This window comes from Poecilia mexicana, unplaced genomic scaffold, assembly GCF_051168715.1.
Source record: "Poecilia mexicana isolate PSO_F unplaced genomic scaffold, ASM5116871v1 scaffold_23, whole genome shotgun sequence".
Classification (NCBI taxonomy): domain Eukaryota; kingdom Metazoa; phylum Chordata; class Actinopteri; order Cyprinodontiformes; family Poeciliidae; genus Poecilia; species Poecilia mexicana.
In genome coordinates, this window is record NW_028263392.1 from 8721630 (window position 1) to 8735229 (window position 13600).

At 37.9% G+C, this 13600-nt stretch overlaps 1 protein-coding gene across 2 annotated transcripts; it reads left to right on the plus strand.

Moving 5' to 3' along the window:
* The first annotated feature begins 593 nt into the window (after positions 1-593).
* On the plus strand, positions 594-9910 carry LOC106919380 (plakophilin-2-like). 2 transcript variants are annotated; one of them, XM_088003003.1, is made up of 13 exons: positions 594-911; positions 2654-2712; positions 3710-4176; positions 4268-4406; positions 4535-4742; positions 5262-5439; positions 6333-6447; positions 7120-7281; positions 7805-7996; positions 8260-8407; positions 8804-8996; positions 9089-9250; positions 9366-9910. In XM_088003003.1, exons 1-13 carry the CDS (start codon positions 737-739, stop codon positions 9457-9459), a joined length of 2292 nt encoding a protein of 763 aa, XP_087859129.1. In that variant the 5' UTR covers positions 594-736; the 3' UTR covers positions 9460-9910. The 2 variants fall into 2 exon arrangements, with proteins under 2 accessions (XP_087859129.1, XP_014845169.2); XM_014989683.2 differs by having other exon boundaries at positions 596-911; positions 9089-9161.
* The last annotated feature ends 3690 nt before the right edge of the window (positions 9911-13600 follow it).

Here is a 13600-nt window from a genome sequence, read left to right on the forward strand (position 1 = left end):
TGTCTGTTCCTGAGCATGATAGAGCCATTGACCTAGCTTTTAAGCATAGTCTGGTTTGGTTTAAAAGCCTTGACTCGTCCAATCCAGACTTTTAAAATCATATGTAGTTAAATAATGGAGCTGTGAAATTATTCAGGCATGTTATCGTTTTTAGGGTTCATATCTCTGAAATCTAAATCTGGGGTGTCATCATTTCGTCACAGGTCAAACCTCTTTTTTTTTTTTTTTACTTTATTTAGAACTTTACCTCTGTTGCATACGGAAGAGGATTAGGGCCACTGAAAAAAAAATATTCTGACTTTAATCTGAGACTAAAGTCAGAATTGTTAATATTATTTTTCTTTCAGTGACCCCCAATCCTCTTCCTTAATTGTGGGTGAGCGATCTTGGAAAAAAATTGCACATCCAAAAAATCAAGACAATACACAGAACCCAAAAATAAACAAATTACAAAAACTAAAATAAAGAGAGAGGAAAAAAATACATAAATAAATGCGAGTTACAAAGTTAAATTCTATACATGTATATTTTGTTTGCTTTGTTTTCATAGCCGTTTTGTTTGTTTTATGGAGTGGCGACACCGGACACGTCAGGTGCGTGTTAAGCCCCGCCCACCGCACCGCCACCTGGCTGGTCTACTCAGGTGAGGTGGCACAACAAAGCAGAGCTCGTTAATCCAGCGAAGGTGCTCGTTATCCTGCATGAGGACTACAGGGAACACTGAAAGAGCTCCGTAATGGAAAAGAAGATAAAGTTGAGGCCGTCTGAGATTCTCTCCCAGCAGCACACCAGCCTGGCTTCTCCGACCGAACCGACTCCGAAATCCAACATGACGGGAATGTCGAAGAAGAACTTCATGGCGTCTCGGAACCGGGCTCAGCCTTCACTGCGAAATAATGGTGTCTCCAATGGTAATATTGGCATTTTAAATTTCAGTTTAAACGTTTCATAGTAATATAAAAAAAAACCCAAACGAAACACACAACAGACCTCTTTGTTTGAATTTAACAATGTTTGCCCTCGCTCCCCTGCGAAGCAGACAAAGCTAAATTTACCTCTCACCCTCTCTTTTTAAACTAAAAAATAAACTCCGAAAACCTTTTTTTCCCCCCGCAAACAAATCATTTAATGTTTCACATCCAAGCTGCACGGATATTTATGTATTATTCTTGTTAATTAGTCATTGTTTACCTCCTAATTGCGTTTAAATACATTCCTATTGTAACCTAGTGAAGGCTCAGGTAATTTATGTTTCTCCTGAGTGGAATACCTGCTGAACAGTAGGTCCTTTGTCCAACAGGTTCCTGCAGTTTCATCATTGATCCGCCTCAAGGCTGATAAAACCACAGGAAGTTTAGCCTACATTACACATAATTAAAGTGATCATTTTTTCACTAATTGGGCATATTCTACGGAGCTTTATCTGGAGAAATACACCTCATACTTTTAGATTGTGACAACTGACTCACCAGTGGGAGAAAAGGAAGCGAGTTTAGTGTTTATAAGCCTGCATCCAAATTCCCATCACTCAAATCGCAGCGATGCAAAAGAGCCATTGCCAGTTATCATGGCCATTTGATGCTAGCTGTTGCTGCTAACAGCTAGCAAAGCCAGCTATTACGCATTTTGTTTACACACAGTCAGGTAGGTTTAAATACCTTCTTTATCTCAATAAATGAAATTACCAGTTCCTTTCTTGACTCTTCAAGCCAAGCTTCTTTTTCTTTTTTCTTTTTTTTTTCGTTTTCACCGAGTTAAAGTCCACACAGAGTCAACAGTTGTGGAAACAAACTCAATTTGAAAGAACCTAGGTCATTTGGGCATTTTCTCTGGAACTAAAAGTCTGCAGGAATGTTTTACCTCATCCTATTGTACTGTGACAATTGACTCACCAGAGAGTCATGAAAGGAAACCCGCTCAGTTTCATAAACGTGAATCACAATTCACTCTTCCACCCGCTGAAACGAAATGCCACTTAAATTCCAAGTTAATTTGCAGATTCCTGTTGTTCTGCAGCAAATCCTATCATTAACTTTACTTTCCTGTCAGTTTCACTGTTTTCATTTACACACATTTTTAGTTTATGTTGTGGGTGTAGTCTTGAACCGTGATTTGTGTAAGAACAGTAAAGATTTTTTTTTTCTCATGCATAAAAAAAACAATAAAAAAGGTGATTCTACGGTTTTCTGGGTATCTGAAAAGGACCAACAATAACAGTGAGATTATAGCACCCATCCATCATGAGCATTAATGTTGCGTTACCATTGGTTTGAAAGACTCATTTGAACTTGTTTTCACAAGAGTGATAATACAACAGTTTTATTCATTTTTAAAAGCTTTTATACACACTCGTATGTGAAGAAATCATATAATACATATTCAAAATTTTATAAATAAAGTGTATGCTGAAAAAAGAGTCACAATGTTGAATACCTGCTCTTTTTTTTATTTAGTCACTACTGCTTCTTTTTATCTTTATGCCGACTGACATGATGTTTGTTTAGCAGCTTAAAAAGATTTTCTGAGCGAGGATTGATGAACTCGGGTTGGGGAAAAAAAAAATCACCCTGACTGGAGGAAGTGTTGCCATCGATTTGGTAAATACCATGTTGAACTGAATACTCTATAAAGGATTCTTTTGGACTTGTTTCAGGGGGAGACGACTCACAACATTCAATCAGGAGCTTGTATGGATCTCCTTCTTCCACAAAGGTAAAACACACCGTCACACCTCTGGCTAAAACACTTTTGTGACCTGTTCATAACAAGAATGAGCTATCTGAATTTGTAGCTACGCTTTACATGTTATACTCCTGAATTTGAATTTACACAAATCTGTGATGCTGCTGGGGTTTTGTTTTGTTTTTACACTCACTTCCTGAAAGCCAATCCGACGAATCAGTGTTCTTACCTTCAGCTGCACACAGTACAATAACACAGGCAGACAGTCCAAGTGAGATTAAACAAGTGCATATAGTTTTTGTTTTCATCACCGTTATTGTATTGAAAACTCAACTCCTGTTTATAGGAAAATACAGAAACGAATGCTTGAACTTAAAGTGGATTTTAGTGCAAAAACTGTACACCAATGTGTTTGTTTGTTTTCAGTTATTGTTACCAAAAAAAATGTTAAGCGGTAAAGTCTTTTTTTTTTAAGCAGCAAAATTAATTTATGAGGTGAGAAATATCCAAACACATGCAAGAGACGCCTGTAATAAGACAAATTTAACTCCTACCTTTCCATCTTGGTTTTCATGACTCTGTCTGATCCTAAATTTCTGGCACCTCCACAAAACAACTGGATCTGTACCAACATTTAGTTTCATGCCAGTAGATTGTATTTACTCATTGGCTGACTTCTAAGGGGAAGTTGCTTTTCTCTAGCTTTTGTATCAGAATAAAGGGGAAGTCGATGCAAATGCTCAGCAACATTTTACATTTTTAGTTTAAAAACCGTGTTTAAACCTTTTGATTCCTCCCTCCCCACTTCATGATTACACACCGTTCTGTGTTGTTCCCTCAAAATGCACTGATGTGACTGTTGTGCGTTTGGAAATGTATTACAAAAAAAAAAAAAAAACGCTACTGTTGAAATTTGAGTCTGGAAAAGTTATTTAAAAAAAAAAAAACAATTGGGGAAAAAGGTAAATGCTTGGAAACTTTTGCTGTCTTAAACATTACTAATTGTGTAATTAATTTTGTTTTAAAGGGAAACGGGCATAATTTGGGCAACCTCTCCTCAAAAAGCACCCAACCTCAGAAAATGTCCATGTCCCCAACAGCCGGTATGGACCAGATTGTATGTGTGCTAGTAGATTGGCCTGACCACGTGCATCTACTGCACCAATCCGCTGTCTCTGAATCGTCCCCCAGCGCACCCACCCGAGCATCCGCGCATCCACCTGGGAAGTCCAGAACCAACTCGCTCACTCCTCAGTCAGTAAGAACAAAGAATCCGTCTGGATCCGCGGCGGGACGGGACAGCCTTAGAAATGGACAGAGTCAGAAACACAGTTTTGTTAAACCTGGTACACAAATGTGGCTTGGATCCACCCACATGGACAGAGGTTTACCCCAACAGGCTCAAATATCCCAGAGATGGGAATCAGGCAGGTCCATCAGCACCAACAGGTTCACCAACAGGCAGGATGTAAAGACAATGAAGAATCGAGCACAGTAAGATTTACTTTCACGCCAAGCATTTTATGCCTGTCTTTTTGTGGAGCCGTCCCATAAAATAAGAAAAACAATGTGACCTCTCGCCTAGGCAATCAGCTGAAAAACTTCCAGAGATGACAATTAAAACGGCCGTAAAGCTTCTGGACAAGAAAAATGAGAAAGAGCTGATCAGTGCCGCCGCATACATTCAGAGCCAATGTTTTAGAGAAGACGTAGCCAGATTTGAGGTAGGTTTACTCAGAATAAATAATCTGGGAACATTTTCTCCATCATCCGCCTGGCGAAGCTTTAGCAGCTTTAAGGAGGCGCAGTCTCTCCATGTCGACATTTGCTCATCGGGTTCTCTTGGTTTCAGGTTCGCTGGGCACATGGGGCTAAAAAGCTCGTGCAGCTGCTCAAAAACGACAGCGAAGAAGTGCAGCGCGCCGCAGCAGCGGCCTTGCGTAATGTCGTCTACAAGGACGAAGGCAACAAGAAGGAGGTGATGGACGAAAATGGCCTCACCATCATCCTGAACTTACTGGACAAAACCCACGATAAGGAGACCGTATGCCAGCTTGCAGGTCAGGTTTTGGGATATTTACATTTCTCCCCATCAGGAATAGTTTATCATCACACCAACTGACCTTTTTGTATAGTTTTATTTTGAATTTGAACATATTAGTGAAATGTAATGCTGATGTGTTTGTGGATTTTCAGTAAAAACAGAAGCTATAGAAGTGTAAGGTTTTTTTAAGATGCGAGAGCTCTTATAAAATTCCCCAATTATGCATCGTAAATTTAGATTTTATCAATTATATAGAAATTATCAATGTTTTAAATTATAAAGACAACACTGTGAATAGTAATACACCAATCTCTTGACTAATTTTCCTCATTGATTGTTATTGCCGATTAGCAGATCAAATGCTCTTTTTTTTTTTCCTCTTCAATAATTAAAAAAAAATCTTTAAGAGATGTTTTATTTAAGAAAGACGTTTCACTGTGACCTAATGACTGGCAATAACAACAGACCTGATTATTAAAGGTTTGAATTCCAAGATGAACCCCATTAATGATATTTTTATGTCCCTCGCCTGCAGGTGTCTTGTGGAATCTGTCTTCAGTTGATGAGATCAAGGATCTTTTTAATGAAAATTTCCTTCATGTCCTCACCAAGGTGATTTTGGTGCCCTTCTCTCACATAAATGGAGAGGCAGAATGCAAGCATGATTTGATCGCTGATCCCAACGCTTTCCTCTGCGCTACAGCCTGCCTACGGTAGGAAATTCAACCAGTTTTTTTTTTTTTTTTTCTGGCTACTGGAGAGGAATCCTGCACAGTCACAGAAAATCTGGAAGTTGTGTTTCGGTATTTTCCAGGTCTGTGGAAAGAAAATGAGCACGGAAAAAGTTCCTGCTTCGAAATTTCCAACCCCTCCTTCATTTCTTCACTTATTCTGTTCTTTTCTTCCTTGAGCTCCCTCGTCTTCTATCCAATCAGCCTCCATATTTAAAGTCGTCTGCTGCAGAAACGCACGTCGTAAATTCATAGGAAACTTTAGTTGCTGTTTTTATTTTAATTATGTAAAGCACTTTGAAATGCCTTGCTGCTGAAATGTGCTGTACAAATAAAATTTGATTGATTTAAAATGATCATAAAGGTAAGCGAACTCTAGAAAACCTGATTTTGAAAAGTGTAAGAATGCTGTTCACCTGGAGATGCCAAACGCGTTTACTTGGTAGCACCCTTCCTGCTGAGAATGGAGCAGGAAATGCAGATCTGAATTCCAAAGAAATGTTGAGTACTATGTCACGGTTCTTGTGAAGTGACGAAACTTAATATGTCCCATAAAGATCGTGACTCATACTCGTTTTATTTGTTTAGACCTACGGCTTAGGAGTGCTTGCGAAGCCGGGGCTGTCTGAATTATTCTCACTGCTCCACCCAGCTGTACTGAAATCGTTCTGTCCTCTTGGAAATCGTACCATCAAGGTCTCCTTACCATGCTCTCAGACCTTTTTGTTTACAGTGCAAAAAAACCCAAAACAAACCATCCACTGTTTTATGACTGCACAAAGATTCTGTTTTGCAGATTAAAAAAGCAAAGTGAAATAGTTTGTCACACTTGCATGGATAGTCGCCATGACGATGATTTGTTTGTGTTGCTGCAGGAATCTGAGCTCCGACGACAACCACAGGAGGAACATGAGGAGTTGTGAAAATCTCATTGACTCGCTGGCTTCCTGTACTACAGAGGCTGCAACCAAACGGACACCTGATGAAAATGTGAGAAGGAAAAACAAACATGTTTTTTTTATTGTCTAAAATACAAATGTCAGTGTGTAGATCTACAACATGAGATCAGAACAAAATGCAAAGTAGAGCTTAATTGTGAAGAAAAAGGGAGGAAAAGATGACTTTTGAATCTTTTGTGAAATAAATTCTCTTGCTCTGATTCACCTAAACATTATATTAGGCTGGGAGTTTTTCAAAGGTCATGTCAGAGACACGGAAAGCTATACACTGAGTTTGACCTCAGTCACATGAAATAAGATTTTGCTATAATTTTGCTATAATTTTTTGTTTTTTGTTTTTTTTTTCTTGGAATTTGACAAAAACATCCCATTGGCATCATGGCTGCCATGAACGCACCATGCCAGTCATGATGCCAATGGGATGTTTTTGTTTTTCTTGAGAGAAAAAGCCGGTTATTGTCGGGAAGCCAGATCAGTCCTGTAAGAAAACCTGTTTGAGTTTTGTAAGAGGCATGCAGCAACAACTGCAGCAAAACGTTTGTACCAAAATAGTTTGTAAAATAGTTTTGCAATGCCCACAGTCTGGCCCGGTCCACAATTTTAGAGCTTTGGGTTCATTCAGATTCCTGCTTGACAGAGTTTTTGTTCAAGTTTATTATTATTATTATTAGATATCTATATTTATCGCTCTCTCTTTTTGAAGCTCACAGAAAACTGTGTCTGCATCCTTCAAAACTTGACCTATGAAGCTGAGGAAGACTGGATCCGCCAAACCACCAAAAATACGGAAGAGACTCAAAAAAATACGACTCCCAAAGAGACGACTTGCAGCTGTTTTCCTCGTCGCCGTGCCAACCTTGAAGAGGTAATCACTTCACTATTAAAAACCGATTTTATTTTATTTTTTTTTAAATCCGCATAATTTCTAAAGATTTTTACTAATAAAATCAGTAAAGTGTGGCTTGCATTTCTTCACGTGTACTATGGTGTTCAACATAACCAGCTGCCTTCAGAAAACGCAAAAGAACTGGTATTTCTATTTGCATAAAGTCATTACGAGAATAAACTTCATACTTTATCTTTTGAATAAATTTCTTTTTTGTGTGTGTGAGTGGAAAAGAAAGATACTTGGTTCTTAAGCAAATGTTTATAAAGTCACAGTCATTTATAATAAAAGATTGTGAAATGCAGTGAAGGCGGCAACACATTGAAACACATGACTTAAAGTCGCACTGGTAAATATTTGGTTGCATCTCCTGGTTTTGGATCAAACCAAAGTAACAAGAAAGAGGCTAAATAATGTTAAACTTGGCTCAGCTGCTGTTTGTGACCCCACTGAACACCCATCACCTGCCTGACCTCTGCACCTCTAAATCATTTCCTCCCAGGATGCAAAGGACAAAGGGGAAGCAGAGATGATGTGCCTCCTGCAGAATAATGAAGACCCACTTGGAGTCAAGTGGCTGTGGAGCGGGCAACTTGTACGGGCGTACCTGTCGCTGTTGGCCTGCAGCACAAACAAAATGACGCTGCAGGCCACCATGGGGGCGCTGCAGAACCTCACAGTGAGGAAGGGAGAGGTAAAAAGACACAGAGCTGACTGCTGAGACTTCCAATTTGTGGCAGGAAAAATGACACTTTGCTGCACAGATTGTGCTTTTTACATTTTAGTTACATTTCTTGAAATGATAAATCTTGTAACAAGTATTTAAATGGAAAAGCAAGCGTTTGTTTTGTTTCTGTGCTTTTTAACTTTTTGGCTAATTAGGAAACCTTGTTGCTGCTTTACGTTTTTACCTGCAGATGGAGATATTTTTAAAATACTTTTTTTGACACCTGACAGATCTCCGACTCCGTCGCCCGAATTATCTTGGAGGACAAAGGACCTCAGAAAATTACAGCCGTTTTAGAAAACGACATTACGCTGAAGAAACCAGCCTTGCTTCTGATGAGGAACCTCTCCCGCTTTCCAGAGCTTCACCCCTCCATCTGTAACTCCTCACTCCTCACTTTTGAACTTTTCTCTTCCAGAACATTGGAAAAAAAAAAAAAAAAAAAAAACTTTTCCGAACCTTCTAGTTATTTTCAAACCCCTTGAATTAAAAAGCAAGAGTAATTTGTGCTTTGTTGGATTTTTAATGCAACAGAGAACTGCATGATCGTGAAGAAGGGGGGAGTAAAAAACCAAAATCTGAAAAGTGTTTAGCCCGCTTTGTTCTGTGATCCTTTCTGCTAATCTGTCATAGAACCCAAATAAAATAAGTTTGTTGTAACATATTACAGATGTTCAATGAAATCTAAGGGGTTTGAAAAGTTATTACTGTAGTTTCATAAAAGTGACACATTGTTGGGATTTCTTTATTTATCTTATATTTTCACTTTTGCAGTTGATAATTTGGTGGCGACCGAAACCACAAAATCCCTTTTACACCTTTTGGACATCAGTGCAGAAGAATCTGCTGAGCTGATGCCGATTCTGTGTCGGATCCTCGTAAACCTGAGCAAGAACGACGTGGAGACGGCCCTGCGTATTAGCCGTGAAACGGCCGTGAATGATATGTTACAGAAGAAATATAAAGGGTTAGTGAAACATCCAATGTCTAGCTCAAGTAAACAAAGAATCACGTTTTGCCTTATTAATGACTACATGTGACTTTTCATCGTGAATCCAGTAAAGCTAAAGAGGCGGTGGAGGAGCTGAGGGCCACGTTGTCCCCCAGAAGTTCTCACCAACGTCTAGAAGAAGTGAGTCCATTCACACATCACTCTGTATCCAATGCAGATCGCTCTGCAGGAAAAAAAACAACTTTAAGGGGTATTGTGTTCAGAATGAGGTACAAAAATGAATTTAATTTGCATTTCCAAAAGCCCTGTAGACTTTTCCAGATGCAGATGCCATAATAAGTCCTCCTTTCTTTCTTTCTTTCTTTCTTTTTTTTTCCTCAACAGGATAAAACCAAAAACGCCAAAATTCTTAACTTGCTACCAAAGTCTCTGCAGTGCCGTACTGGAGCTAAACATGAGGAAATCCCGTCCACAATAAGATATACAAAACACCATTTTTTCCATTAGGAGTTATTTTTGTATTACTTTTTATTGTAGTGCACAAAGAAATATGGGATGAAATGTTCAAATTATTTATGCCTTTTTAAGTCGGAGTCATAGAGATGATGGCAAAGCACTTTTTAGGCAACCACAATGAAGTAAGTATTCCTAGCCACTGTTCCACTGCCTTATGGTTTGAAGAAATTTAGCAAACTTGAATTATTTCTGGCAAAGATAATGCCAGCTGTTAAAAAAAAAAAAAATGCTCAACACCTAATATTACTTTGCACTTTCTGTGACAATGCTGTGAAGAATAGTAAAAGAAATGAAATCGACAAATTCTGTAGATGGGAAGAAATGTCATTGCTGAATAATACATGAAGTTTAAAGTGTTCCAAAATGTATTTTTAATTGTAATTTTTTTGTGAAAATAAACATTTATGAATACATTCGAATGCCTTTGGAAATTGTGTAAACTTACTAAAGAGCATTTATGAAAACAAATCGAAATTTTTTGAGACGTAGCTTCGTAAGGTTGGCAATCGATTATAGCCAGCCAAAATTAAGTTAAAGCCCATGGGAAGCCCCAGTAAAGAACTATAAAAAGCATTTATTTTATTGAAGAGATTAGAAAAATGTTTCATTTGGGAACATCTGCTAAATAGTAAGAACCTAATTACTTCTTGCATGGTAATCTCAGTTTAACTCCAATAAAATAAGGAAATGGGATGAGCTGAAAAGAGCAAATTAGAAGAATCTAAATCTGTAGAGTTTTGCAAGAAGGAATAGTTTTAACTGAACATTATAGGAATATGGACATATTAAATAGCCTTTCTTTAAATGAAATTTGCCTTCTGAAATGTTCAACACATTTTCAATTGAGGAATGTTTTTTTCTGTTGTGTCCACCAGAGGGCAGTGGTGCTTCGTCAACAGAATCAGAAGCACATTCATTAAAAAGGTGTTTTTCATGCTTTCTCCACACAAAACCCCGGGTTTTATAAACTAATGCACTCTTTTCTTTTTTGGGTTACAAGTTCCAATTTCACTCACTTTGAGAACCACTATGACGATAAAAGCCACGAATTAAAGACTGCTGTCTTGGCGGACGAAGGATAAGACTAAGTAGAAGCCAAATCCCCTTATCAATAGCTTACTTGTTTTCCACATCCTGTTCTGTGAGAATTGGACCAATTTCTTGTTTCACAAGAAAAGCTTCATCTTGTCGTAACTTTTAATAGAAAAGGCATTATGGGATTAGTCAGAAAAATGTCACGCCTGTTCCGTCCCTTCACCGGTCTGACTTTCCTCGAAGAAGCCAGGAGAATATTTTTAGACCACTACAGACATAAAATATGTCCAAAACACCAGAATAGCCAGTGGCAGCAGGTGTGGAGAAACATGAGAATAGGTTTGTTTGCTACTGGGGTCCTAAAGTGGAACATGCTGGTGCCGACCGCCGCGTAATCTGGCTAAGCATGTTTCAGACGTACAGAAAGGATTCATTCACAGATCTTCAGTGGAAACTGGGAGAAAGGCAGACGGTTTTTACTTTACAGTGAGGCCTTTGTTGTTGGGGATGTCGGCAGTCAGGTGAAACTGCTCAAAATAATGTGCACATTTTTAAAGGAAGGAGGGGGGAAAAAAAGATCAAAATGTCGTACTTTTCTGAGAATGTCTGGAATGAAGTTCCGCCCTTATTCTTACAAAGTTATGGGGAAAAAAAGTGATTTTTGTGGATTATAATGGGAGTTTGAGACCTAAGGAGGAGTACTCCTTATATCCTGCTAATATGACGTAAATCTGACAAATTATTATTGCTTTCCGATGTAAATGAGGACTTTAAAGAGACAGAATGGCAGAAGTTACATAAGCACCAGTGTAGAACCGAGTGGTACAATTAGTTTGATCAAAAAATTTAAATTGCAAGCTGTATTTAAAAGGTAGAAAGCTTCTCTGCCTCAGAGATTTAAAAAAAGACCTGAACCCCCTCAAATCTAACTATTGTTTTATTAAGATATCTTCTATTGGCGGCTCCCCAATTGAGGCATTTCAGCCAACCTGCACACTGAACCTTTTAAAGACCAAATATCTGCAGCACAGGTGCAACTGGTATATTTGTTGCTGAATGGAAACACTGGGTGGTGGACTGGTTTACCGATTTGTTTTTAGCCTCAATCAACAACAACAAAGTCTGTAAACTGGGAGACAAAACTTTACTACTTAATGCTGAATTTTTGCTGTATTGGACACAATTTAGTTCCCAGGAGTAAAAGACTGGTTGATGCCCATCTGAACACTATACAATTATTAATAAAATACTTGCCATTTCAACTTGCCCCACACTTCTGACAGGAAAAACATCTTTCTAAGCTATCAATGAACACAATGAATACTTGAAGTGGCTCCAACAGCAGACCTGCCCAACCTGTTTTCTGAATAACTCATAAATACTTTATAGCTCATGAATCCTTCAGGTGATAAATTACTATTGTTGGTTATTTTTTAAATAATTTGATTTTTTTTTTGTTTTTTTGTTTTTTTGTTAAGAAAAAGCCTGACAGCCAAGCTAACATGGAATACTAAACTACAGATTTGTATGTACAAACTTATTTTAGTGTAATCACAGATTGATGGGATCTGATACAGCATGGAACTGTTTTAAATAAACAGTTTCCTTACACTGTTTTCTCCTCTTATCAGTCAGAACTTAAACATAATCTCTAATAGTCAGTGAAAAACTGGCATTTCTAAGGATGTTCCAGAAAATGTAGTTCATTTCTCTGCTTCTAGACGCATGAATACTTTTGTTTAGACATGCTGTCACAACTGCGTGACAGTTGTCTAAATTTCCATGTAACTTTATCTGTTTTCAGATACCTCACAGATTTTCCTTCAGTCAGAGACATTTTTTTAAATGACCTCCTGAAAAGGAAAGGTTGACTCATATGCTGAAAACAAAAGTATTAAAATAATGAATGAACATTTTTATATTGGAGCAACTCAGAAAAATAACAGTATTACTTATTTTTCTTTGTTTATTTATGAAAACCTAATGATGTCTGATGGGAAACGGATCAATTCGTTCTTCTGGACAGCAGACTAAATAGATCAACAGCCGTAAACACAGCAGGTAACGAATAAACTTGTTGAAAAAAACAAGAAAGGTGAAATTACGGTGGACTAAAAGCTGAAGGTTGCCTGATTCTGTCCGATCAGCAGAACAAGGCAGCTGTTGTGATTAATGCTGCGAAACATGAAGGCACCAGAGCTGACTGGAATTTTAAACGAACACAAATGGGAGATTTTCAAGTGGAAAAAAAAAAAATAAAAATACAGAAAAACTGCACTTTCTTTAAGCAAAACTCAGGGTGATTGATGTTAAATTGGCTGGCATAACGTTTGCTTACACTGAATAGGTCAAACCTCCAAATTAAAACTTTGAAATTGCAAAGGATTACCACTATTGACAACCAGGTTGACTAAGTTATGCTGCATCAGTTTATAAGCCACTTTGAAATAATGGATTCAGTTCAACTCGGTATATTTATAGTGCTGCTGATTCATAAATGTCAAGACAAATGGATCCATTTTTCACAGAAATGTGTAGTGAATGTAGACAATTTAATCCCAACTATAAAACAAAACAGCCAATTGCATGAAGTCGTTAATTTTGCCGCGACCCGTCATTTTGTGTTTCTATTAGTGGACAAGCAGCAACATGAAGACTCAGATATGGACAGGTCAGAGAGAAAGATATGAAGATTGTAAAATATTATCTAAGGGTTTGAACATCTCATGAAGGACTGTTCAGTCCATTATTCAAAAAAAAATGGAGCTGGTACGACGCAACCACAAAGCCCAACAAAACATGACTGTTCATCTAAACTGACAGGCAGAGACTTAATCTGATAGACCAAGAGATCCATCATAATTCTGGATGTGAATGTAGGCTGAATAGGTTTGTTGTAAATGGAAAATATTTCATTTAGAAATTAAGTCCCACTTGGGTTTTGTCAAAATTATTGTCTTTGATGGACATAGCTTTGTCACCAGAAAAAAAAATAGTTGACCAATTTTATGGAGAGAATATGTAAATACTGTAAAAGTGTTTTGTTTGTTACATGAGACTCAGAATAA

Bases quoted from the DNA above. Each gene is read 5' to 3' on its own strand.
- LOC106919380 (XM_088003003.1), top strand. From the start codon at position 737: ATGGAAAAGAAGATAAAGTTGAGGCCGTCTGAGATTCTCTCCCAGCAG. The intron at 912-2,653 runs GTAATATTGGCA...GACTTGTTTCAG, and splicing joins AAATAATGGTGTCTCCAATG to GGGGAGACGACTCACAACAT. The intron at 4,177-4,267 runs GTAAGATTTACT...CCTCTCGCCTAG, and splicing joins ACAATGAAGAATCGAGCACA to GCAATCAGCTGAAAAACTTC.